This window comes from Eleutherodactylus coqui, chromosome 3 (assembly GCF_035609145.1).
Source record: "Eleutherodactylus coqui strain aEleCoq1 chromosome 3, aEleCoq1.hap1, whole genome shotgun sequence".
NCBI classification, from domain to species: domain Eukaryota; kingdom Metazoa; phylum Chordata; class Amphibia; order Anura; family Eleutherodactylidae; genus Eleutherodactylus; species Eleutherodactylus coqui.
Window position 1 is genome coordinate 238,882,218 of NC_089839.1, and position 27,621 is coordinate 238,909,838.

The 27,621-nt window shown below is 45.2% G+C and overlaps 2 protein-coding genes across 6 annotated transcripts in view; both read left to right on the forward strand.

Annotated features, from left to right (window-relative positions):
• Nucleotides 1–9,851, forward strand: part of LOC136620287 (complement factor H-like) — a 197,029-nt gene extending 187,178 nt beyond the window's left edge. Inside the window, exon 10 of the mRNA XM_066594988.1 lies at nucleotides 9,640–9,851. Coding sequence (XP_066451085.1) covers nucleotides 9,640–9,851 — 212 coding nt within the window. The remainder of the gene's footprint in view (nucleotides 1–9,639) is intronic.
• A 13,615-nt stretch (nucleotides 9,852–23,466) lies between these two features.
• The window catches only part of LOC136621575 (coagulation factor XIII B chain-like), a 612,738-nt gene continuing 608,583 nt past the window's right edge, over nucleotides 23,467–27,621 (forward strand). For all 5 annotated transcript variants that reach the window (XM_066597142.1, XM_066597138.1, XM_066597143.1 and 2 more), the window contains exons 1-2: nucleotides 23,467–23,638; nucleotides 24,393–24,575. In XM_066597142.1, coding sequence (XP_066453239.1) covers nucleotides 23,488–23,638; nucleotides 24,393–24,575 — 334 coding nt within the window. In that variant the 5' untranslated portion in view covers nucleotides 23,467–23,487. The remainder of the gene's footprint in view (nucleotides 23,639–24,392; nucleotides 24,576–27,621) is intronic.

Consider the following 27,621-nt stretch of genomic DNA (forward strand, 5'->3'; position numbering starts at 1 on the left):
ACTAATGCAAACTACAGGATGTCCAACAAAAAATTAGCCCTTGCACAACTATGTAGACAAAAAATTATAATAGTTATTGTGCGCAGAAGATGGCCGCAGAAAATAATTTAAAAAAACTAAATATCTTTGAAAAAAATACAAGTAGTACAGCAGCAAAAGCTATAAAAGTTTGGTATCATACTAATCATACATGTTTTTCAATACATTATATGGTACTTTAAATAGTACCATTGAATAATACGACTCGTTCTATAAAAAACAAGCCATCATACAGCTAGGTCGATGGATAAATAAAGAAGTTATGCTTTTTTAAAGGGGAGGATGAAAAAATGAAAATAGAAAAAAACAAAAAAGCTCCATCACTAAGGGGTTATTAGATGACACTGGGGACTAAGTAGCCTGTCTAAGCTACTAATTAGGCTGCCCCACCTGTTCAAGTATGGTGCGGTAGTGTCCTGTGCCACTGTGAATGGCCTGGCAGCGCAAAAAAGTGCAGTAAAGGAGTGTGATTGCGCGCTCTTCAGAGCACAATCATGTCTCACTAGTCTGCAGCAGCCCTAAACGTTAAACACCACTCCACAAACCAATCTCATACTCATCCCTCACTCAGGCTATGCACGGAGCATTACAGGTATTGAAATAAGTGGTGACAGCATTGATGTTCCTGTGTGAGTGGTCTTTCTAGCGTAAATCGGCACCCGTGTAACTGCAGGAAGGAGACGGCCGTACCTCAAGACGTCTCTCTGCACGTGCGGGAGAAAGAACATGTGATCGGCTTCATTGCCGGTCATGTGTTCGTTCTTCAGCACTGCAGAGAGACGTCCGTCTTGAGGTACAGCCGTCTTCTTCCTGCAGTGAGTGTTCAGTCACACTGGCACATCGGCGCCTGTGTACGGGTGCCGATGCGCCCGTGTGACTGAGCCCTTGGGGGCGGCTTCAACTGGCATATGCATTTTTATGTTTTAAAAGTATTTTATTAGCTGCATCAGATATAACAATACATTCATAGGAGAAATCAGAATATAATTAAGACAAGGCTACATTGCCTCACTCCTGTATGTTTCGGGATTAATCAACAACCTGTGCAGATTTTCTGATAAAACATAGCAAAACAAAACATAAAATAATCCACCTTATATTTGTTGCAGAATATCCCATTATCTGGGGGCTAGGAAGAAAAATGAAGGTATCTAAACCTTGTAAAGAAATAGAATGAGATTATGAAGTGGTGGGAAAAACCCTAAAAAGAAGGAGTGGGGGTGGGGGGCTAAGGGTACTGGGTCTGTCCAGTCTGAATAAAGCTCTGAGGCAATTTCACTGTTGGATCATAGCGTGTTTTCGTTGCTAGAGGGTGTGTCAAATCTGTTCAGGGGGCAACAACACCATTAATCAACCATGCACCCAGCTAAGACGAAGCCCAAAACTGCAGCCAAACCGCCCAAGTATCGTAAAATTTAGAAAATTACATCTCGTCTTTGGCATAAAGTTCCTCCATGTATTTTAGGTTGTCTATTGCTTCCAGACACATGAGTCTCGAAGGGGGAGTTATGGACTTCCGTCCCCTAAGAATAATCTGCTTCATTGCTATTATAAAGAAGCGCGATAAGGAGCTTTTTGCTCGTGACAACAACCCCGAAATCATGGCCAACAGTGCCATTTCAGGGGTAAGGTTGAACGAGTTTTACAAATAGCTGCATACAGAGTTCCCACCTTTTGCCATAGTGGCTGAATTAGTGTGCAGGATCACCTTAACCCCTTCCCGCTCCTGGACGTACCTGGTACGTCATGGTAGAGGGATACTTCCTGCAACATGACGTACCTGGTACGTCATGCCATTAAAGTGTCGCCGCGGTGACAATCGCGGCGACACAGCAGTGATGTCTGCTGACATAGTCAGCAGACAAGTGCTGCGTCCGGGCTGGGGACCAATCAGAGCGGTCCCTCCCCCACGATCGCTGTGATTGGTCAGGGAAAAACTCCCTGACCAATCACAGCGCAGCAGCAGACTTCGCGCTGTTTATAGTAGGGGCTCCATGTGCAAGCATCCGGTGCTTGTAGATAGAGCACCTACTGTGATAAAAAAGAGCGATTAGTGTGTAGATTAGGCAGGGAGTGAGTGTAGTGTAGTGGAGTGTAGTGTAGTGGAGTGGAGTGGAGTGTAGTGGAGTGGAGTGTAGTGTAGCAGAGTGGAGTTAGTGATCAGTGTAGTGGAGAGGAGTTAGTCATCAGTGTGGTGTAGTGGAGTGAGTGTTAGTGATCAGTGTGGTGTAGTGTAGTGAGTGTAGTGAGTGATTGATCAGGCAGTGTAGTGTAGTGAGTGTAGTGAGTGATTGATCAGGCAGTGTAGTGTAGCAGAGTGGAGTGAGTGATCAGAAGTGCAGTGTAGTGTAGTGAGTGAGGGATCTGTAGTGTGTGATCAGAAGTGTAGTGAGTGAGCTGTAGCGTGCGATCAGCAGTGTAGTGTAGCGCAGCGTGTAATCAGTGTAAAAAAAAAAAAAATAAAAAAAAAGTTCCTGTTGTTCCCATTTCGTTACCTGTCCCATCACCCGTTATTAGTTAGTGTAGCGTGTCGTTAGTCCGTCTAGTGTGTAGCGTGTCGTTAGTCCGTGTACTGTCAGTGTATTTGTCTGTGTAAAAAAAAAAAGAAAAAAAGTTCCTGTTGTTCCCATTTCGTTACCTATCCCGTCACCCGTCATTAGTTAGTGTAGCGTGTCGTTAGTCCGTCTAGTGTGTAGTGTGTCGTTAGTCCGTGTTGTGTCAGTGTATTCGTCTGTGTAAAAAAAAAAAAAAAAAAGAAAAAAAAAAAACACTTACGTGAATACACCACATAAGTTTCCGCCTTCTTTCCGACCCCCGTCCCGTGGTCACCCCATCCCACAGTGTCCCATCTAATAAAACTTTTTCCCCGTGTGCCCCATTTTATATAAATATGGCCCGCAGGAGGTACACTTCAGAGGAACTGTATGCAATCATTGCATCAGACTCGGACTCAGGTAGTGGTGATGACGACCCCACTTTTTTGGCATTCTCCGACTCCTCATCCTCATCCTCATCCAGCGAGTCTGAGCTCCCTGCACCCCCGAGAAGGCGTGCAAGGACCGCCACTGACCCCAATGCATCAGATGCTCACTGGAGTACCCCGGAAGATTACAGACCCCAGATCCCTGATTTTATTGGGAACCCAGGGATTCAATTTGACACGGAAGGGCTCAGAGGGAAGGACTTCTTCAAGTTTTTTTTTTCTGAAGAGTTCATTGCCCACATTGTTACCCAGACGAATTTGTACGCCCAGAATTTTATAGAAGAAAATCCCACCTCCAGCTATGCCAGACCCGATAAGTGGACCCCTGTGGATGCACCAGAGATAAAAAAATTGGGGGGGCTTATACTAACCATGGGGCTAATAAAGAAGCCAACAATCAGGGCGTACTGGTCTACCGATATTTTGTACCACACCCCAATGTTCCGCATGGCGATGTCGAGGACGCGCTTTGAGTGTATTTTAAAATTTCTGCACTACAATGACAACCAGCTGTGCCCCCCCAGCGATCACCCCAATTACGATCGATTGTATAAGATCAGGCCCGTAATAGACCATTTTAACGCCAAGTTTGCCCAGGCGTATGCCCCACAGATAAACATTGCAGTAGACGAGTCCCTGGTACACTTCAAGGGGAGGCTAAAATTCCGCCAGTACCTGCCCAGTAAGCGGGCACGGTATGGTGTGAAGTTGTACAAGCTGTGCGAAAGTACATCAGGGTACACCCACAAGTTCCGTATTTACGAGGGGAAGGACACTAAAATTGAGCCCCCAGAATGCCCCCCCGTGCTGGGAGTAACAGGGAAAATAGTGTGGGAACTGGTGCACCCACTATTAGACCAGGGTTACCATCTGTACCTGGATAACTTTTATACCAGTGTCCCCCTGTTTCAGTGCCTCGCTTCCAGAGGAACAGTGGCATGTGGCACTGTTCGGAAAAATCAAAAAAGCCTCCCTAAGACGCTGCTTGGGCAACTGCTCAGAAGGGGTGAGAGCCGGGCCCAATGCAGCGACAATGTATTGTGCGTTAAATATAAGGACAAGAGGGATGTCCTTATGTTGACGACAATACGCGGCCAAAGCAGTACCCCCTGCCCAGTACGAGGTACCAGTGCAGAGACCCCCAAACCAGACTGCGTCCTCGACTATAATAAGTACATGGGAGGGGTCGATCTATCAGACCAGGTACTGGAGCCCTATAGAGCCATGCGGAAAACACGGGTGTGGTACAAAAAACTGGCCGTGCACCTCGTACAGATGGCACTGTATAATGCCTACGTGCTGTTCCGAGGTGCAGGCCACAGGGGGACATTCCTTGAATTTCAAGAGGAAGTTATCAAGGACCTAATATTTGGGGACCAGGAGGTGGGGGAGAGGCCCAGTACTTCTGGAAGCGAGGCCACAAGAATTGTACCAGGGCAGCATTTTCTCAGTGAAATTCCCTCCACTGCGATGAAGGGAAGGACCCAAAAGAGGTGCAGAGTGTGCTACAAACAGGGGATAAGAAAAGACACCATATACCAGTGTGAAACGTGCCCCACACAACCCGGCCTCTGTATAAATGAGTGTTTTAAGATCTACCACACATCCCTGAAATTTTAATTTTTTTATTGCCCTGACGTTTTACCCTGATGTACTTTGCACAGCTTGTACATAAAGCCACATGCTAAGTCCTTCCCTTCTGAGCCCTGCGCCCTAAAAACAGTTTAGATTCACATATGGGGCATTTCCCTGTTGGGTAACATCATGGGTTATGTTTTCTCCTTCTGCCCCTGGTAAAAAATAAAAATCTGGGCCTAAACTGAGCATTATTGGAAAAATGTGAATTTTTCGTTCTCAACTCAAATTGTTAAAAAAAATTCCTCAAATACCTGTGGGTTCAAACCGCTCACTACACCCCTTAAAAAATTCCCTGAGGGGTGTAGTTTCCAAAATGGGGTCAGTTGTTGGGGGTCTCAAATGCACTGGTACCTCAGGGGCACTGCAAACACTACACGGTGTCTGAAAATTATTCCAGCAAAATCTGCATTCAAAAAAAGCGCTCCTTTCTTTCTGAGCCCTGCCATGTGCCCAAATAACAGTTTACATCCACATACGGGGCATTTCCGTGCTCGAGAGTAATTGGGTAATGCATTATGGACTATGTTTTCTCCTTCTGCCCCTGGTGAAAAATGAAAATCTGGGCCTAAAGCTGAACATTATTGGAAAAATGTGAATTTTTCGTTCTCAACTCAAATTGTTAAAAAAAATTCCTCAAATACCTGTGGGTTCAAACCGCTCACTACACCCCTTAAAAAATTCCCTGAGGGGTGTAGTTTCCAAAATGGGGTCAGTTGTTGGGGGTTTCAAATGCACTGGTACCTCAGGGGCACTGTAAACACTACATGGGGTCTGAAAATTATTCCAGCAAAATCTGCATTCAAAAAGCCAAGAAGCGCTCCTATCCTTCTGAGTCCTGCCATGTTCCCATACAACAGGCTACGTCCACATATGGGGCATTTCCGTGTTCGAGAGCAACTGGGTAACGCATCATGGGGTACGTTTTTTCCTTCTGCCACTGGTAAAAAATATAAATCTGGGCCTAAAGCTGAACATTATGTGAAAAATGTGATTTTTTTGTATTGAACTCAAACTGTTAAAAAAATTCCTCAAATACCTGTGGGTTCAAACCGCTCACTACACCCCTTAAAAAATTCCCTGAGGGGTCTAGTTTCCAAAATGGGGTCAGTTTTTGGGGGTTTCAAATGCACTGGTACCTCAGGGGCACTGTAAACACTACATGGGGTCTGAAAATTATTCCAGCAAAATCTGCATTCAAAAAGCCAAGAAGCGCTCCTATCCTTCTGAGTCCTGCCATGTTCCCATACAACAGGCTACGTCCACATATGGGGCATTTCCGTGTTCGAGAGCAACTGGGTAACGCATCATGGGGTACGTTTTTTCCTTCTGCCACTGGTAAAAAATATAAATCTGGGCCTAAAGCTGAACATTATGTGAAAAATGTGATTTTTTTGTATTGAACTCAAACTGTTAAAAAAATTCCTCAAATACCTGTGGGTTCAAACCGCTCACTACACCCCTTAAAAAATTCCCTGAGGGGTCTAGTTTCCAAAATGGGGTCAGTTGTTGGGGGTTTCAAATGCACTGGTACCTCAGGGGCACTGTAAACACTACATGGGGTCTGAAAATTATTCCAGCAAAATCTGCATTCAAAAAGCCAAGAAGCGCTCCTATCCTTCTGAGTCCTGCCATGTGCCCATACAACAGGCTACGTCCACATATGGGGCATTTCCGTGTTCGAGAGCAACTGGGTAACGCATCACGGGGTACGTTTTTCCTTCTGCCACTGGTGAAAAATGAAAATCTGGGCCTAAAGCTAAACATTATGTGAAAAATTGGATTTTTTCGTATTGAACTCAAACTGTTAAAAAAAATTCCTCAAACATCTGTGGGTTCAAACCGCTCACTACACCCCTTAATAAATTCCCTGAGGGGTGTAGTTTCCAAAATGGGGTCAGTTATTGGGGGTTTCAAATGTACTGCTACCTCAGGGGCACTGCAAACACTACATGGGGTCTGAAAATTATTCCTGCCAAATCTGCATTCAAAAAGACAAGAAGCGCTCCTTTCCTTCTGAGACCTACCATGTGCCCATACAACAGGCTACGTCTACATATGGGGCATTTCTAAAAACTGCGGAATCTGGGTAATACATTCCAAGTTTTGTTTCTTTGCTAACTCCTACTGTTTTATATTTTAAAAAAAAGGTTTTATATTGAAAATCAGTAGAAAAAAGGAACTGTTCTAATTTTTGATGCACTTTCCTTTAATTCCTGTAAAACATCTAAAGGGTTAATAAACTTTCTAAATGCCATTTTGAATACTTTGAAGGGTGCTGATTTTAAAATGGGGCAATTCATGGGGGATTCTGATATACAGGCTCGGCAAAACTATGTCTGAACTGCATTGGTCCTTAAAAAATTTAGATTTTGAAATTTGCTAGTAAATGTGAAAAATTACTGCTAAATTTATATACTTTGTGGAGTCTGCAAAAAGTAAAATAACACTTAAAAAATGATTGCTGTGTAAAGTAGGCCTATGGGAAATGTTAATTAATAACTATGTTGTGGTGTTTGACTTTCTATCTTACAAAGAAAACAATTCAAAGTTTGAAAATTGTGAATTTTTCCAAATTTTCAGTAAATTTGGATTTTTTTTCCTAATAAGGACAAAATTTATTGATGAAATTTTTACACTAACATAAAGTCCAATATGTCACGAAAAAACAATCTCAGAATCACCTTGATAAGTAAAAGCATTCAAAAGTTATTAGCACAGAAAGTGACAGATGTCAGATTTGAAAAATAAGGCTTGGTCCTTAAGCTCAAAATAGGCCATGTCATTAAGGGGTTAAGTGGACAAAGGTCCCTTGCTCACAAAGGCACCTCCAGCAAAGATCCGTATACTGGAGATATAACCTTATACCATCATGTTAGAGTTTTATAATTAAGCTCCTGTATTCTGCCAGATATGTTCATCTTGTGGGTCATGAAATAAGCCTTCAACCAAGACTCCACCAGAAAGTCTATTCCTAGCTCCCTTTCCCAGGTCAACTCCAATGCCCTGTTTCTTCCAGATGTATCCATCTCTAATAGTGATTAATAGAGAGAAGAAACATTCAATGGGATGTCCTGGTTTGACATGCAGGTCTTCTCAAAGGTCGTAATTGGTCTCCCCAGTTGTTGTAGGCTACTTAAAGACCTAATGTATTGGCATAATTATAGGTACTGGTACTAAGCTCAGGCCGGAAGGTCTCCTCCGTCTAATATATCCTGTAGGGTATTTAACTTTGTACCTGTTATTACATCCCGTATCCTAGGAACAGGATCTATCATCTTAGCCATCAAAGAGGTACCCTTAAAGAAGGCCGGTGTTACCTACTAGGGGAATGAGTGGGCCCGTTGATAAAATTCTGATTTAATGGCAGGACCAATCCATGCGCTGAGTAAATTATCTATGAAGTGAGATAATCCCAAGTCTCTGTGTCTATCCCTGCCCGGAATCCAGACGTATACTTGCCCTCCAAGTGACGCCGAGTCTTGTTCCGCTTCAACCCATCTTTTACGCGCTTTACCATTAAGCAGATCTAAAACACGCTTGGTCAAGGATGCCCTATGACACAATGAAAAGTTCAGGACCCCCATCCCTCTGCCTTCCTTGGGGCCAGTAAGGGTCCTCCAGTTCCGTCTGGTCCTATAATTACCCCACATAAATCTCATTACCTCTTAATTTTATAGGGACCATTTGAAAGACGTACAAGAACCTTTTTTCTGTGAGACTCAAGCGCAATGTATGTGTGTCTTGAACGAGGTTTATTTGCATACACGTCTGTGCATTTTGCTGTACTTTTTGTGCATGCAGGGCATGTTCATTTGCGCACAGTACACAGTACACGCCCTGATTTACATGGCTGTTTAGCCTAATGAGTCTCAGGTCTGCTCTTTCTCCAGCAGAATTGCACAATGTATTGCGTATCTGTGCGCACATTGCTCCCACCTTCTATAGACTTCTATGGGGACTTTCGGCGCACAAATGTACTCAGCATAGTGCATCCACATAAAAGGTATGACAATTATGAAGGGGCCAGAAATAGGTGTTTCGGGCCACTACATGTACGTACCAATTGACATAAATGAGTTCTATTCTCTGCACATAGCACCTGTAAATTTTACACATGCAAATGCGCATGTGTGAAGCCACTCTTATGCTCAATTTTCCACATTCTGAAGAGAATCTTCTGAGACAATTCATATAATTTTTTTTAATAATTGTTTTTTTATTAATAATTTCTACAACTGTTTATTTTGCGATTAGTCGTCACGTTTTAATATTTTCCTTCTACATAAAGATTGGTTTGCAGTTCAAAAAGTTTTAGCAATTTCTTTTAAAAAGCAGACAATAGAAGGAAGCCTGTATATAGTGTATGGCTCACATTTCTGGAGTTTTTGGATGATATATATGATGCAAGAAGAAAACATTTGAAGGTCTTAGGGTGCATTCACACGACCGTATATCGGCTGGGTTTTCACGCCCAGCTGATATACGGCGTCTCTCTCTGCAGGGGGAGGAGGCTGGAAGAGTCGGGAGCAGTGCTCTAAGCTCCCGCACCCTCTCTGCCTCCAAGAGGTGGGACGAGGCGGAGCTAATTCGCGCAACTTAGCCCTGCCCCTGTTCCGCCTCTTCTCATTGCAAATAGTGCAGGGGGTGGAGAGGAGGCAGAGAGGGGGCGGGAGCTCAGAGCACTGCTCCCGGCTCTTCCAGCATCCTCCCCCTGCAGAGAGAGACGCCGTATATCGGCTGGGCGTGAAAATCCAGCCGATATACGGTCGTCTGAATGCACCCTTAGTGCTTGAAATTCTTGTCAATTCTGCATTGTTAAAATGGGATTATCATTCTTGTGAATCTAGTGTGACAAGAGAGAAGCGATCTGATAGGTCTTTATGGGCAACTGCTAATGTGATAGTACATACTGGTTTACAGTTGGTTTACATATTTTCTCAGAATAATGAAAATGTAATATTTACATATGTATTTTCAAGGATTAGTTCCATGCAAGAATCCACCTACAATAAATAATGGAGACATACTTGAGTCCTCTAAACAAGATAAATATTTAACTGGTGACGTTGTGAAATATAGCTGCAATTCTGGATTTCACATCAGCGGATCAGATCAAAGTACTTGCTTGGATGGACAGTGGACGACTTCACCAAAATGCACAGGTATGAAATTCGACAGGCTTCTAAATTAAATACATTAGGTAATATTGTCATAAAATATGTGGTTAATTCAGGGGCGTACCTAAAGGCTCAGGGGCCCGGGTACAAAAGTTCAGCTCAGGCTCCCCCCCCCCCCCTTGGGCCTCCACCCCACACTCCCCCGTACCCATACCTAGATTGTGCTGCATACATGATCTAGCCCCTTGGCGTAATCTTTCCAAACATGACGCATTTCCTGCACATGGATATTTGTTTGTAGCCCCGCTGGCCACTCTCTCACACACACAGCTTTTTACTGCTGTTAGCGCGGTGTCCCGAGTGCCGTACTAACCACGGTAAAAAACTCCCATTGATTTTAATGAGGTTACTTATCCTGCGCTCGAACGCGGTGTTTCTAACAGTCTGTTCTATTTTTGCGTTTTCGTGGTTTTAACCCCTTCCCGCTGCAGGGCGTAAGTTTACGTCCTGGCAGCAGGGTACTTAAATATGTGATCTCGCGCTATCCTGCAGCGGGAGACGGCTGTCAGACACAGCCGGTGTCCCGCTGCAACAGCGGGGGGCATCGGAGATGCGCGCCCCGTTGTTAACCCCTTCCCTGCCGCGATTTAAGTAGATTGCGGCAGGGAAAGAGTTCACAGAGGGAGCGGACTCCCTCTGTGTCTCCGGCCGGCTCTCGCGATAACATCGCGAGAGCCCGGCCTGTCACCATGGTAACAGGACGCCAGACACTGGCGTCCTGTATTGCCTATGCCTATGATCGCTGTATAAGCGATAAGGCATGGCAGAGCAGTAGCTCTGCCATGCCTTATGACAGCAATCATTAGGGCAGTGGTTAAAGTCCCCCAGGGGGACAAAAATGTTGTAAAAAAAATAAAGATTTAAAAAATGAATTTAAAAAAATGTAAAAAAAGAGTAAAAAAAATATTTTTTTATGCTTTTTCTCAGATTAGCATAAAAAAAGGTTAAAAAAAAATAAAACCCCACATATTTGGTATTGTCACATCCGTAACGATGCGTACAATAAGTTGCACATGCTATTGACTGTGCACGGAAAAAACGCAAAAAAAAGCGCTAAAAAACTGAGACAAAATGCTAATTTTTAGCATTTTGCCTCACTAAAAACGCAATAAAAGTGATCAAAAAAGGCGTATGTACCCCAAAATGGAACCAGTAAAAACTACAGCTCGTCTCGCAAAAAATAAGCCCTCACAGAGCGCAGTACATCAAAAACTAAAAATGTTACAGGACTTTGAATGCAGCGATTTAGAATAGAAAAAAGATTTCCAAAAAAAAGGGTTTTTAATTGCAGAAAAGTGGGAAAACCTAAAAAAATGTAAGAATTTTGGTATCGTTGTAACTAGAGATGAGCGAGCACCAAAATGCTCGGGTGCTCGTTACTCGGGATGAAATTATCGCGATGCTCGGGGGTTCGTTTCGAGTAACGAACCCCATTGAAGTCAATGGGCGACCCGAGCATTTTTGTATTTCGCCGATGCTCGCTAAGGTTTTCATGTGTGAAAATCTGGGCAATTCAAGAAAGTGATGGGAACGACACAGCAACGGATAGGGCAGGCGAGGGGCTACGTGTTGGGCTGCATCTCAAGTTCCCAGGTCCCACTATTAAGCCACAACAGCGGCAAGAGTGGGCCCCCCCCCTCCCAACAACTTTTACTTCTGAAAAGCCCTCATTAGCAATGCATACCTTAGCTAAGCACCACACTACCTCCAACAAAGCACAATCACTGCCTGCATGACACTCCGCTGCCACTTCTCCTGGGTTACATGCTGCCCAACCCCCCCCCCCCCCCCCGCCCACAGCGCACACCAAAGTGTCCCTGCGCAGCCTTCAGCTGCCCTCATGCCACACCACCCTCATGTCTATTTATAAGTGCGTCTGCCATGAGGAGAAACCGCAGGCACACACTGCAGAGGGTTGGCACGGCTAGGCAGCGACCCTCTTTAAAAGGGGCGGGGCGATAGCCCACAATGCTGTACAGAAGCAATGAGAAATATAATCCTGTGCCACCGCCATCAGGAGCTGCACACGTGGGCATAGCAATGGGGAACCTATGTGCCACACACTATTCATTCTGTCAAGGTGTCTGCATGCCCCAGTCAGACCGGGCTTTTTAGTTCATAGACACAGGCAGGTACAACTCCCTATTGTAAAGTCCCTGTGGACCGACAGCATGGGTGGCTCCCAGGAACCCACCGGCGGTACATAATAATATCCCATTGCAGTGCCCATCACAGCTGAGGTAGTAATGTCATGTTTAATGCAGGTGGGCTTCGGCCCACACTGCATGCCCCAGTCAGACTGGGGTTCCTTTGAAGTGGAAACCAGATGCATTTACAACTCCCTGTGGACCCACAGCATGGGTGGGTGCCAGGAAGCCACCGGCGGTACATAAAAATATCCCATTGCATTGCCCAACACAGCTGAGGTAGTAATGTCGTGCTTAATGCAGGTGGGCTTCGGCCCACACTGCATGCCCCAGTCTGACTGGGGTTCTTTACAAGTGGACAGATGTAGGTTAAACTCCGTGTGCACCTACAGCATGCGTGGCTCCCTGGAACCCACCGGCGGTACATAAAAATATCCCATTGCATTGCCCAACACAGCTGAGGTAGTAATGTCGTGCTTAATGCAGGTGGGCTTCGGCCCACACTGCATGCCCCAGTCTGACTGGGGTTCTTTACAAGTGGACAGATGTAGGTTAAACTCCCTGTGGACCCACAGCATGGGTGGGTGCCAGGAAGCCACCGGCAGTACATAAAAATATCCCATTGCATTGCCCAACACAGCTGAGGTAGTAATGTCGTGGTTAATGCAGGTGGGCTTCGGCCCACACTGCATGCCCCAGTCAGACTGGGGTTCTTTAGAAGTGGAAACAGATGCATTTATAATTCCCTGTGGACCCACAGCATGGGTGGGTGCCAGGAAGCCACCGGCGGTACATAAAAATATCCCATTGCATTGCCCATCTAAGCTGAGGTAATGTCGTGGTTAATGCAGGTGGGCTTCGGCCCACACTGCATGCCCCAGTCAGACTGGTAATATGTACCTTAACAGTAACCTCGTTGGTGGTAATGTGGTGTTGACTGCGGACCTGGTAGCGCGTTTTATGTAGTTGGTTTTCGGAATGTGGCCAGGATTAAGTGTGCCGTGGCGGGGGGATGGTGGTGGTGCTCTCTTGTTAAAAGGTGAAATTCTTGGACTGCCACCAGACGGACCAACGCAAAGGTATTTGCCAAGAATGTTTTCATTGTTGGAGGAGGAGGGGGATGTTTTGGAGGCACTATGTGTCCTCTACACGTGTCCGTGGTTATATGCACCTTAACAGTAACAGCGTTGGTGGGAAATGGCCTCGCCGCCATCATGTCTTTGTGAAGCCTCTGTTTCCACACCCCAGTGACATACCATTAGCAGCGGTATAGGCAGAGCCCAGAATTATTAACATTTCAGCGGTAGCATTAGGGACAGGCCCCACAAACATATCACTAGCAGCAGTATAGGGGGAGCGCAGTCTTAGTTCCATTTCAGTAATAGTAGCACTCAAGACAGGCCCCAGTAACATTCCCATTGCAGCAGTTTAGGGAGATAACAGTCTCTTTCACATTTCAGTAGCTGCAGTATAGACAAGGCCCCAGTTACATTTATGTAGCTAAAGTGTAGGCAACCCCACACACCTTTCTGTACCATGAGTGCAGGCGAAGAACATAGAAATTACTATGATTACACTGTAGGTGGGGGCCCAAAAAAATTGGTGTACCAACAGTACTAATGTACCTCAGAAAAAATTGGCCATGCCCAACCAAGATGGCAGGTGAAACCCATTAATCGCTTTGGTTAATGTGGCTTAAGTGGTAACTAGGCCTGGAGGCAGCCCAGTTGAACGAAAAATTGGTTCAAGTTAAAGTTTCAACGCTTTTAAGAGCATTGAAACGTATAAAAATTGTTTAGAAAAATTATATGAGTGAGCCTTGTGACCCTAAGAAAAATTGCCCGTTTGGCGTGATTACGTGAGGTTTCAGGAGGAGGAGCAGGAGGAGGAGGAGGAATATTATACACAGATTGATGAAGCAGAAATGCCCCCGTTTTGGATGGTGAGAGAGAACGATGCTTCCATCCGCGGGTGCAGCCTACGTATTGCTTAGGTATCGCTGCTGTCCGCTGGTGGAGAAGAGAAGTCTGGGGAAATCCAGGCTTTGTTCATCTTGATGACTGTAAGCCTGTCGGCACTGTCGGTTGACAGGCGGGTTCGCTTATCTGTGATGATTCCCCCAGCCGCACTAAACACCCTCTCTGACAAGACGCTAGCTGCAGGACAAGCAAGCACCTCCAGGGCATACAGCGCGAGTTCAGGCCACGTGTCCAGCTTCGACACCCAGTAGTTGTAGGTGGCAGAGGCGTCACGGAGGACGGTCGTGCGATCGGCTACGTACTCCCTCACCATCCTTTTACAGTGCTCCCGCCGACTCAGCCTTGACTGGGGAGCGGTGACACAGTCTTGCTGGGGAGCCATAAAGCTGTCCAGGGCCTAAAAGACTGTTGCACTGCCTGTGCTGTACATGCTGCTCGATCTCCGCACCTCCCCTGCTACCTGGCCCTCGGAACTGCGCCTTCTGCCACTAGCGCTGTCGGATGGGAATTTTACCATCGGCTTGTTCGCCAGGGTCCTGTGGTATAGCAACACTCTCGAACCCCTTTCCTCTTCGGGAATGAGAGTGGAAAGGTTCTCCTTATACCGTGGGTCGAGCAGTGTGTACACCCAGTAATCCGTAGTGGCCAGAATGCGTGTAACGTGAGGGTCACGAGAAAGGCATCCTAACATGAAGTCAGCCATGTGTGCCAGGGTACCTGTACGCAACACATGGCTGTCTTCACTAGGAAGATCACTTTCAGGATCCTCCTCCTCCTCCTCCTCCTCAGGCCATACACTCTGAAAGGATGACAGGCAAGCAGCATGGGTACCGTCAGCAGTGGGCCAAGCTGTCTCTTCCCCCTCCTCCTCATGCTCCTCCTCCTCCTCCTGAACGCGCTGAGATATAGACAGGAGGGTGCTCTGACTATCCAGCGAAATACTGTCTTCCCCCGGCTCTGTTTCCGAGCGCAAAGCGTCTGCCTTTATGCTTTGCAGGGAACTTCTCAAGATGCATAGCAGAGGAATGGTGACGCTAATGATTGCAGCATCGCCGCTCACCACCTGGGTAGACTGCTCAAAGTTTCGAAGCACCTGGCAGATGTCTGCCAACCAGGCCCACTCTTCTGAAAATAATTGAGGAGGCTGACTCCCACTGCGCCGCCCATGTTGGAGTTGGTATTCCACTATAGCTCTACGCTGCACATAGAGCCTGGCCAACATGTGGAGCGTAGAGTTCCACCGTGTGGGCACGTCGCACAGCAGTCGGTGCACTGGCAGATTAAACCAATTTTGCAGGGTCCGCAGGGTGGCAATGTCCGTGTGGGACTTGCGGAAATGTGCGCAGAGCCGGCGCACCTTTACGAGCAGGTCTGACAAGCGTGGGTAGCTTTTCAGAAAGCGCTGAACCACCAAATTAAAGACGTGGGCCAGACATGGCACGTGCGTGAGGCTGCCGAGCTGCAGAGCCGCCACCAGGTTACGGCCGTTGTCACACACGACCATGCCCGGTTGGAGGCTCAGCGGCGCAAGCCAGCGGTCGGTCTGCTCTGTCAGACCCTGCAGCAGTTCGTGGGCCGTGTGCCTCTTATCTCCTAAGCTGAGTAGTTTCAGCACGGCCTGCTGACGCTTGCCCACCGCTGTGCTGCCACGCCGCGCGACACCGACTGCTGGCGACGTGCTGCTGCTGCTGACACATCTTGATTGCGAGACAGAGGTTGCGTTGGAGGAGGAGGAGGGTGCTTTAGTGGAGGAAGCATACACCGCCGCAGATACCACCACCGAGCTGGGGCCCGCAATTCTGGGGGTGGGTAGGACGTGAGCGGTCCCAGGCTCTGACTCTGTCCCAGCCTCCACTAAATTCACCAAATGTGCCGTCAGGGAGATGTAGTGGCCCTGCCCGCCTGTGCTTGTCCACGTGTCCGTTGTTAAGTGGACCTTGGCAGTAACCGCGTTGGCGAGGGCGCGTACAATGTTGCAGGAGACGTGGTCGTGCAGGGCTGGGACGGCACATCGGGAAAAGTAGTGACGACTGGGAACTGAGTAGCGCGGGGCCGCCGCCGCCGCCATCATACTTTTGAAGGACTCCGTTTCCACAACCCTATACGGCAGCATCTCAAGGCTGATAAATTTGGCTATGTGGACGGTTAACGCTTGAGCGTGCGGGTGCGTGGCGGCGTACTTGCGCTTGCGCTCCAACACTTGCACTAGCGACGGCTGGACGGTGCGCTGAGAGACATTGGTGGATGGGGCCGAGGACAGCGGAGGTGAGGGTGTGGGTGCAGGCCAGGAGACGGTAGTGCCTGTGTCCTGAGAGGGGGGTTGGATCTCAGTGGCAGGTTGGGGCACAGGGGGAGAGGCAGCGGTGCAAACCGGAGGCGGTGAACGGCCTTCGTCCCACCTTGTGGGGTGCTTGGCGATCATATGTCTGCGCATGCTGGTGGTGGTGAGGCTGTTGGTGGTGGCTCCCCGGCTGATCTTGGCGCGACAAAGGTTGCACACCACTGTTCGTCGGTCGTCAGGCGTCTCTGTGAAAAACTGCCAGACCTTTGAGCACCTTGGCCTCTGCAGGGTGGCATGGCGCGAGGGTGCGCTTTGGGAAACAGTTGGTGGATTATCCGGTCTGGCCCTGCCTCTACCCCTGGCCACCGCACTGCCTCTTGCAACTTGCCCTGCTGCTGCCCTTGCCTCCCCCTCTGAAGACCTGTCCTGAGTAGGCGTTGCAAACCAGGTGGGGTCAGTCACCTCATCGTCCTGCTGCTCTTCCTCAGAATCCTCTGTGCGCTCCTCCCTCGGACTTACTGCCCTTACTACTACCTCACCGATAGACAACTGTGTCTCATCGTCATCGTCCTCCTCACCCACTGAAAGGTCTGGAGACAGTTGCCGGAAGTCCCCAGCCTCATCCCCCGGACCCCGGGAACTTTCCAATGGTTGGGCATCAGTGACGATAAACTCCTCTGGTGGGAGAGGAACCACTGCTGCCCAATCTGAGCAGGGGCCCGAGAACAGTTCCTGGGAGTCTTCCCGCTCCTGAGCATGTGTCATTGTAGTGGAGTGAGGAGGCTGGGAGGAAGGAGGAGCAGCAGACAGAGGATTCGGATTTGCAGCAGTGGACGGCGCAGAACTGTGGGTGGACGATAGGTTGCTCGAAGCACTTTCTGCCATCCACGACAGGACCTGCTCACACTGCTTATTTTCTAATAAAGGTCTCCCGCGTGGACCCATTAATTGTGCGATGAATGTGGGGACGCCAGAAACGTGCCTCTCTCCTAATCGCGCAGCAGTCGGCTGCGATACACCTGGATCAGGAGTTCGGCCTGTGCCGACACCCTCACTTGGCCCTCCGCGTCCTCGGCCGCGTCCACGTCCTCTAGGCCTACCCCTACCCCTCAGCATGCTGTATTACCAGTGATTTGATTTCCCAGGCAGGAAATAAATTGGCGCAAGCCTGCTGTTAAACTTAGCTGGCTGCGTATGATTTTTGTTTATGTTCTCCACCCAGCACACACGTACCCAGAACGCTGAGGACTGTCAGAGGCAGGCCAAATTGAATTTTTTCCCTTTTTTTTCAAGGAAAGGCCCACTGCGTATATTCAATCAATAATAAATGTGTTGTGGCCCTGCAAATGTGTCACAGAACTGCAGTGTTGCAGAGTTATTAACTACAGCAGAGCGGTGATTTCCCAGGCAGGAAATAAATTGGCGCAAGCCTGCAGGCCAAATAGAATGTTTTCCCTTTTTTTTCAAGGAAAGGCCCACTGCGTATATTCAATCAATAATAAATGTGTTGTGGCCCTGCAAATGTGTCACAGAACTGCAGTGTTGCAGAGTTATTAACTACAGCAGAGCGGTGATTTCCCAGGCAGGAAATAAAGTGGCGCAAGCCTGCAGGCCAAATAGAATGTTTTCCCTTTTTTTTCAAGGAAAGGCCCACTGCATATATTCAATCAATAATAAATGTGTTGTGGCCCTGCAAATGTGTCACAGAACTGCAGTGTTGCAGAGTTATTAACTACAGCAGAGCGGTGATTTCCCAGGCAGGAAATAAATTGGCGCAAGCCTGCTGTTAAACTTAGCTGGCTGCGTATGATTTTTGTTTAAGTTCTCCACCCAGCACACACGTACCCAGAAGGCTGAGGACTGTCAGAGGCAGGCCAAATAGAATGTTTTCCCTTTTTTTTCAAGGAAAGGCCCACTGCGTATATTCAATCAATAATAAATGTGTTGTGGCCCTGCACTGTGTCACAGAACTGCAGTGTTGCAGAGTTATTAACTACAGCAGAGCGGTGATTTCCCAGGCAGGAAATAAATTGGTGCAAGCCTGCAGGCCAAATAGAAATTTTTCCCTTTTTTTTAAAGGAAAGGCCCACTGCGTATATTCAATTAATAAAATATGTCTTCTGGCCCTGCCTACACAATTCTGTCCCTGTAGTATTACTGCAGGGCGCAATGCTCTGCACGGCCGATTTTGAAAAAAAAAAAATGTGCAACACTGCTAACTGCAGCCTCCACACTACTGCACACTGTTAGATGTGGCCCTAAGAAGGACCGTTGGGGTTCTTGAAGCCTACACTAACTCCTAACACTCTCCCTGCCTAACCACCACTTCTGTCCCTGTAGTATTACTGCAGGGCGCAATGCTCTGCACGGCCGATTTGGGAAAAAAAAAAATGTGCACCACTGCAAAAGGCAGCCTCCACAGTACTGCACATGGTTAGATGTGGCCCTAAGAAGGACCGTTGGGGTTCTTGAAGCCTACACTAACTCCTAACGCTCTCCCTACAGCAGCTCCGGCACCAGCAGCACTGTCCCTCAGCTATCTCACAAGGCATCTGAGGCGAGCCGCGGGAGGGGCCGACTTTTATACTCGGGTGACATCTGATCTCCCCAGCCACTCACAGCAAGGGGGTGGTATAGGGCTGGAACATCACAGGGGGAAGTTGTAATGCCTTCCCTGTCTTTCAATTGGCCAGAAAAGCGCGCTAACGTCTCAGAGAGGAAACTGAAAGTAACCCGAACATCGCGTGGTACTCGTTACGAGTAACGAGCATCCCGAACACGCTAATATTCGCCCGAGCATCAAGCTCGGACGAGTACGTTCGCTCATCTCTAGTTGTAACCGTATTGGTCCGCAGAAAAAATGGAATGTCTCATGCTGCATGATTAACGCTGTAAAAAAAAAAATCTATGGCAGAATTGATGCGTTTTCTCTCCCTGCTATCATAAAAAAAAAAAGTTTTACAATATAGTCTATGTACCCAAAAGTGGCACCGATAAAAACTACAGTTCGCCACGCAAAAAACAAGCACTCATACGGCAGCGTCGACGGAAAAATTAAAAAGTTATGGCTTTTGATAAACGGAGAAGAAAATCCGCCAAAAATTGTTGCGTCCTTAAGCCCAAAATAGGCCATGTCGTGAAGAGGTTAAACACATCTCCTCACACTGATGGGGTGCATTAAAAAGGGTAGTCAAACACCGTAACCTGTGTTCAAAAACGCTGCTTCGAAATTCTGGTAAAAATGCCACGATTTCAAGCTGCGTTTTCAGAACACGTGTGAGTCCGGCCTTAGGGTGTGTTCATGTTTTTGTTGTACTTTAGAACCACAATTAAGAAACACACGTAAAAAACCTGCATGCAGTATTTAAAGACCGCATACGTTATTAAGGAGCTGCAGACACAATTAAAAACTGCATGTGGTTTTGATGCGTTTTTTGTGTGTGAAGGGTAAAATTATATACAGTAAATCCTGGGAGATGTATAACTTATACCAGCAATAGATAGATAGATGGATATGAAATACATGGATTTGAGATAGGAGATAGATAGATAGATAGATAGATAGATAGATAGATAGATAGATAGATAGATAGATAGATATCTCATATCTATCTATCTCATATCTAGATAGATACATATTGTCCTATCTATCTATCTATCTAACTATCTATCTCATGTCTAAATATATATATATATATATATATATATATATATATATATATATAGATGGACAGAGAGGAGATAGATAGATATGAGATGGGAGATAGATGATAGATAATAGATAGATAGATAGGAGATAGGAGATAGATAGATAGATTTGAGATAGATAGATAGAAAGAAAGATAAGAAATAGACAGATATATAGATATGATGTTAGATATGAGATAGATGGATATGAGATAGGAGATACATAGATAGATAGATAGATAGATAGATAGATAGATAGATAGATGGATGGATATCGCATATCTATCTATCTATCTCATGTCTAGATAGATAGATAAATATAGATAGAAGTCAGATAGATAGATATCTCATATCTATCTAATATCTATCTATATATCTATCTCATGTCTAGATAGATAGATGGATAGGTGGTAGATAGATAGCTAGATATGAGATAGATATGAGATAAATAGATAGATATCTCATATCGAGCTATCTCATATCTATCTCATATCTATCTATCTATCTATCTCATATCTAGATATCTAGATAGATAGATAGATAAATATGAGATAGGATATAGCTAGATAGATAAACAAATAGATAATAGTTAGATATGAGATAGATGTATATGAGATAGAATACATATAGATAGCTAGATATGACATAGGATATAGACAGACGGACACGCGCGCGCACACACACACACACACACACACACACACATATATATATATATATATATATATATATATATATATATATATATATATATATATAGACACACACACATACCCCGGGCCTGGACCACTTCTCCTTCATGTGACAGCAGCACAGGCAGACGCAACAGCTTCCATTCAGCAGGAGGCAGGGGCAGCACATGATCATATCCCCACTGTGCCCTGCCAGCCCGTGTTATTGCCTTCCTCCTCCTTCCCCTGCTTCCTCTTAGGCTGGCCGTTCTGCCTGCTGCATGATTGGAGTCTTGCCGCAGACAGAATGGCCAGCCATTAATGCACTGAATGTGCATATGTGTATGGCGGAGGGCGGCCTCGGGGCTCCGTGAACGCAGGGGCCAGGTCACCACCGCAACCCCAGTGACCCCTGACGCTACGCCTATGGGTCCATTTAAGGTCATGATCATGACTTCCGTTTATACAGCTGTGTGGAATGTGCTGTATGATTGATCTCAATGGCAACCAACAGAAACCAATGACTTATAATAGCATTTGACGTCATTTCTATCATTTTGACAGTAAGGGTCATGCTGCATGTTGTGCTATTCTTGATGTCAAAGCTGACTGAAACCCTAATGAAGGCCTGAATGCAGATGTGAGCGGATCAAAATAAACTATTGTTTTTCCATAATGTTAGGCCTCATGTCCACTTGCATGCACGGATTCCACTATTGAATCCCGCGGCGGAATCCAGCCATGCCTACGGACACGTAGAGAAAAAGACAGCTTCTTACCTCTCCGGATCCAGTGCGAGTCTCCTCTGTGCCGGCTGAATCTTCTTTTTCCAGCATGGTGGTTGTGTCCGGGGGCGCCAGCCAACGCGACCGGTGCATGTACAGTGCTACCTTTTTTATTTTTAAATCCCCGGCTGTCGCACGGATCTGCAGCACAGCCACAGTGAAAGACAAGGGTGTGCCATGGATGGGACGTATTTCCATAGATTTCAATAGAAGCTGTCCCTGCAGGATCCGCATTAAAATGGAGCATGCTGCAATTTCTTCCCGTGCGTATGATCCGCATGCCGGAAACAAAAAAATCACATTTGCATGCTTTAAATTGCCTGCAGATGCTAATGCATCCTCATTGGCTTCTAGAGCTGCGATTCCCCCGCGTGGAAACCACACGCAGATTTTATAATTAAAATCCGCCTGTGAACATTGGGCGTTAGTCTTTAATTTCAATAGTTTTATTGAATTTTTTATGCATAATACGTAGAAAAATATAAGAAAAAAACACAATGTCTTTACATTATTTTAGTTTATTTGAATGAGGAAAAATCCAAAGTTTCTTACCAAAATCATACAGTGCATTTGGAAGGTCTTCAGACCTTTTCACTTTTTTACATTTTGTTATGTTGTGGCCTTGTGCAATTTTTTTTTAAATCACATTATTCCCAACCATTCTGTACTCAATAACCATAATGACTAAGTTGAAACAGAATGCTAGAAACCTTTGTAATTTTTCTTAAAAATGAGAAACTAACATTTTGCATTGACATAAGTATTCAGAGCCTTTGATATGACACGTGAAGTTTAGCTTTTTGGGCCTCCAATACCCTTTGAGATGTTTCTACACCTTGATTGAAGTCCATCTGTGCTAAATCCAGTTAATTGAACATTGTTTTAACAGACACTCCCCCTATTTAAGGTTTCACAGCTCACAATGCATATCAGAGCTGAAACCAAGCCATGAGGAGTGAAGAACTGCTTGTGGAGCTCAGAGACAGGATTGTGTGGAGGCACACAATTTCTCCTATACTGAAAGTTCCCAAGCACACAGGGCCCTCCATAATTCTTAAATGGAGGGCGTTTGGAAAAAACAGGACTCTTCCTAGAGCTGGCCAACCTACTAAACTAAGTAATTGGAGAAAAAGGGCCTTGGTAAGAGAGGGGAGCAAGAACCCAATGGCTGAGATCTAAACATCCTGTATGCAGATGGGAGAAACTTCTAGAAGGTCAACCAGCACTGCAGCACTCCAACAATCTGGGCTTTATGGCCCAGTGGCCAAAAAAGAAGCCTGTCCTCAGTAAAAACGACATGAAAGCCTGCCTACAGTTTAGAAAAGTGCACCTAAAGAACTTGCAAACTGTCAGAAACAAAATTCTCTTGTCCAATGAAACCAATATTTAACTTTTTGGCCTCAATTCTAAGCATTATGCCTGGAGGACACCATTCACTGATCATCACCTGCCCATTACCATTCCTACAGTAGCAGCATCATGTTGTGTGGTTGTTTTTTAGCAGCTGGGAGAGGGAAACTGGTCAGGGTTTATGGAAAGTTGAATGGAGCAAAGTGCAGAGATTTCCTTAATGAAAACCTGATCCAGCACACAAGGGACCTCCAACTGGGCAGAAGGTTCACCTTACAATGTGTTTGTGTAAGAACAATGTTTAGAGATGGCAATAATCAGGCTGTTACAAACGTGTCTGCGTGTAGTCCTGTAATTTTTGCACTCACAATGCCAGTTCACATGCGCGCAATACTCCATTTCCGTGGAATAGAATGGCTATTTAAAGCCTAATAAGGGTTAGTGGTCTTCTTTTCCCTGCGTTGTACACAGTGTCACACCCTTTCCCTTGCTTTTTGGAAGCTGCCATAGACTTCTACACCTTGAAGTCTCTAGACTTCTATGGCAGCTTGCTGCGTAAAACGCAGAAAGATAGAGCAGCTCCTACCTTTACTCGTGAGCAGGAATTGTGCATGAGAAACATGTTCATGAGCATGCGCAAAAACGTCCGCAAACATGTTTATCTGTTTAAGCCCTAAAACAGCAATGTTCATTGATAATCCTTTTTATTGACTTTTAGAAGAAGAAAAACAAAAATGTCCTCTTCCATATATGCCAAGCAATGCTGAAATTATAGATCCAAAGGAAGCATATTACAATAATGACAATGTTAACGTGAGGTGTAACAGAGGATATAAGATGCTTGGCTCTTCAGTAATTCAGTGTATTGATGGAAGGTGGGAACAACCCCCGGAGTGCATCCGTAAGTCATCTGTTTTCATATACTATTTCACGGTTTTATTTAACAATTTCCACAATTTTGTGTCTATTAATTTCCTTATATTTTAGAGGGGTTCAGTGTACTATTGTTTTGATGCAGAACATCCAATGTCCTGCATCGTCATTAGAGGTAAATGTTAAAATTCTGACTACCTGCAGCCACCACTGGAGCACTTTATCACAACTCAGTAATAAGGGCATTCAGTAAGATTCTAATTTTCACATAATGACTCCAATCTATGAGAATTTTATCATTTTGCTTTGACTATGCAAGATGGTTGAAGATCTTCGTGAGGATTATAGAGTTCTCATGCCTGTATGGTTCTGTTACACGTTGTGTCTAAGGTGGTAATCGCATGCAGATTTCCACTAACTGCCATGCTTCACCCGTATTGCAGGTGTATGCAATGTGCTTGAAACGTGTGCTTGAGGATCAAAATTTCAAAGAAGCGATGCAAGGCATTTTTGAATGAAAGACACTTCGCATCCACGTGCAAAACACACGTTGGCAAGTGCGATATCAGTGCTGAGTTTCACAGCTTGATATCCCATTCACCTATGTGAATGCAGCCTTAAAGTGCGATTATCATTCATGTGAATCTAGTGTGACAAGGGAGAAGTGATCCGATAGCTCTTTATGGGCAACTGCTAATGTGATAGTACAAACTGGTTTTAAAGTTGGTTACACATTTTCCCCAGAATAATTAAATTGTAATATTTACGTATATATTTTCAAGGATTAGTACCATGCAAGAATCCACCTACAATAAGTAATGGAAACATACTTGAGTCCTCTAAACAAGATACATATGTAACTGATGATGTTGTGAAGTACGGCTGTAAATCTGGATTTCACATCAGTGGGTCAGATCAAAGTACTTGCTTGAATGGACAGTGGACGACTTCACCAAAATGCACAGGTATGAAATTCGACAAGCTTCCAAATTAATATATTAGAAAATATTGTCATAAAAGATGTGGTTCATTTAAGGTCATGATCATGGCTTCCATTTTACAACTGTGTGGAATCTGCTTAATGATTGATTTAAATAGCAACCAACAACTTATAATGATGTTTGTCGAGATTTCAAATTTTTGACAGTAAGAGTAGTGCTACATGTTGTGCTATTCTTGATGTCAAAGCTGATAGAAACCCTGAGTAATGGCTGAATGCAGATATGAGCGGGGAGCTGCACCATTTTACCAGTATTCTAACCCTTGTTCTACCTCTACTCATATCCCACATTTCTTAGGCAGTCGTTTGCTAGGCAGTACTTTCATGCAACCCATTACTCTTCGAAGGCATTTTGTCTTCAACATCTGAAAGCCTAAATACTAAATTTTAGGCCTTAGTTATAATTCAGCAGTGCTCCTCCCTTTTTCTGTCTTTATACCTATTCTACACCAAAATAGTGGGGGATTCTTTACTGTAAGAGCAATGAGACAGTGAAGCTCTCTGCCTGAGGAAGTGGTGATAGTGAATTCCCTAAAAGAGTTCAAATGGGTCCTGAATGTTTTAGAATGAAATATATATTTGAAATATAGATGCAAGACGTTACACTGCTCAAAAAGATTTTTTTGAGGGAACACTTTGCCTAAAATGGAAAAAAAACAATTAATGGAACCCTTACATTACACAAAATATCAAAATATATCAATGATCAATGGAAAAGAATATCAACCAATTAAGAGCATGGTTCCAAATCACCCAGAAAATTTATTTCTCTAGAAAATGACAATTGAACTGCAGAGTGTTGGGATGCGAGCACGTATCTCACTACAGGAAGTTGGGCCCTCATAGAGTCTGTTTCTAACAGTTTGGTCAGAAACATACAGACCGGTAGCCTGCTGGAGGTCATTTTGCAGGACTCTGGCAGCGCTTTTCTAGTTCCACCTCACAGAAAGGAGATTGGACGAGAGCAGATACCAGAGATTATAACACCAGGAAGATAATTCACATATTCTGGGAAAAGTGAAGAGTCACTGTGAGCGAATAGATTGCTGGGCTTAGCCGGATCTAGCTGCTTGGAGGACATCGCTTCACATCGTTTCACACTTAGTAGCGTCTTACAGATTATATATTCTCACAAGAATTCTTGGCTTTAAGAAGTTTGGGAGCGGACATCAACTGACAATATGGAAAGGGTAAGTAGCCATATGGTGAGCTGCAATGTATGCTATATGTTAACAGACCTACCAGAGGAAAAGTCAAGCTTCACCTGCCAGAAATGCAAGCTTGTGTCTCTATTGGAGGAAAAGGTGCAAAGTCTTCAGCAGACAATGGCTACATTGAAACTCATTAGAGAGGTGAGGATTTCTCTGACAGAGTAGAATTAAGTCTTCAAAATGTTGAAGGAAAAGAAATGTTCAGTGTACCTGCAGAAGCAGAGGAATGGAAGTATGTGACCCAAAGAAGCAGGAAGATCAGGAGTCAGTCAGCACCAATATTGCTCAGGAATCGGGAGCAGGCTCCCACACAGGACAACAATAAAAAGGTACATCAAGAAATGATTTTGCTCAGAAAAAAACTGTGTAAGAAGGAGAAATTGTTGTTGTGAAGAAGAAAAGGAGATGATTTGGGGGGATTCCCTATTGAGAGGAACAAAGGCAGCTGTCTGCAGACCTGACATAACCTCATGAGAGGTATGCTGTCTTCCAGGTGCACAAATCAAAGATAGGCTATAAAAACTTCAGTTCTACAGACAACTACGGATTTCTACTTATACATGTAGGGACAAATTACACTGCAAAAAAAGAACCTTGCAACTATTTGCAGAGAATTTGAAGACCTCGGCAGGAAAGTGAAGGAACTCGGAGCACAGGTAGTCTTCTTATCCATCCTGCAAGTGGATGGCCATGGAATAAGGAAATGTAACAGGATTCTAGTGGTGAACAGCTGGCTACGTCGATGATGTTGTCAGCAAGGATTTGGATTTCTAGACCATGGAGTGATTTACCTATAAGAAAGACTCCTTGCTGGAGATGGGTTGCACCTTGCAAAGACAAGAAGGCATATTTTTTGGCAGGCATCTTGCTACAATCATCAGGAGAACTTTAAATTTGAACAATATGGGAAGGGGAGTTAAAAGCCAGGTGAATATATACAGCTAATTAATAAAACTTTGCTAGTAGAAGTAGAAAGAAAGAACAAATAAAAAAAAATCAGAAGGAAAGTAGAGGAACAAGAGACACCGATCACAAACTAAAATGTTTTTACACAAATGCACAGAACATGGGAAACAAACAAGGAGAATTAGAGCTCCTAATACAGGAAGAGAAATATGATGTCATAGGCATCACGGAAACTTGGTGGAACGATACACTATTGGAATACAAGATTTGAAGAATACAACTGCAGCATGCGAAAGCTTGCGTGCGAACTGGGCAGGTGTCTGGAGCAGAGCAGGTAGTCACTAACCTTGTCACGGGGCGGTAACACACCTGGGCCAGTAGGTCTGCACTAGCAGGGCTCAAAGGATCCCACTGGGGAGTGGGGTTGGTAATATAAAATAAAGTCACTTGTGACACCAACACCTTTGTTAGTGTGAATGAAACGAAGATGTGATAGCAAATTCAAAGGTACAAAAATTTACTATGCTTCTTGTGTCAGTTTGTGAGCTAGATTTTCTTCACAGCAATTACAGAGGAGTATAATATTGGGCGAATATTAGCGTGTTCGGGATGCTCGTTACTCTTAACGAGTACCACGCGATGTTCGGGTTACTTTCAGTTTCCTCTCTGAGACGTTAGCGCGCTTTTCTGGCCAATTGAAAGACAGGGAAGGCATTACAACTTCCCCCTGTGACGTTCAAGCCCTATACCACCCCCCTGCTGTGAGTGGCTGGGGAGATCAGATGTCACCCGAGTATAAAAGTCGGCCCCTCCCGCGGCTCGCCTCAGATGCCTTGTGAGTTAGCTGAGGGACAGTGCTGCTGGTGCCGGAGCTGCTGTAGGGAGAGTGTTAGT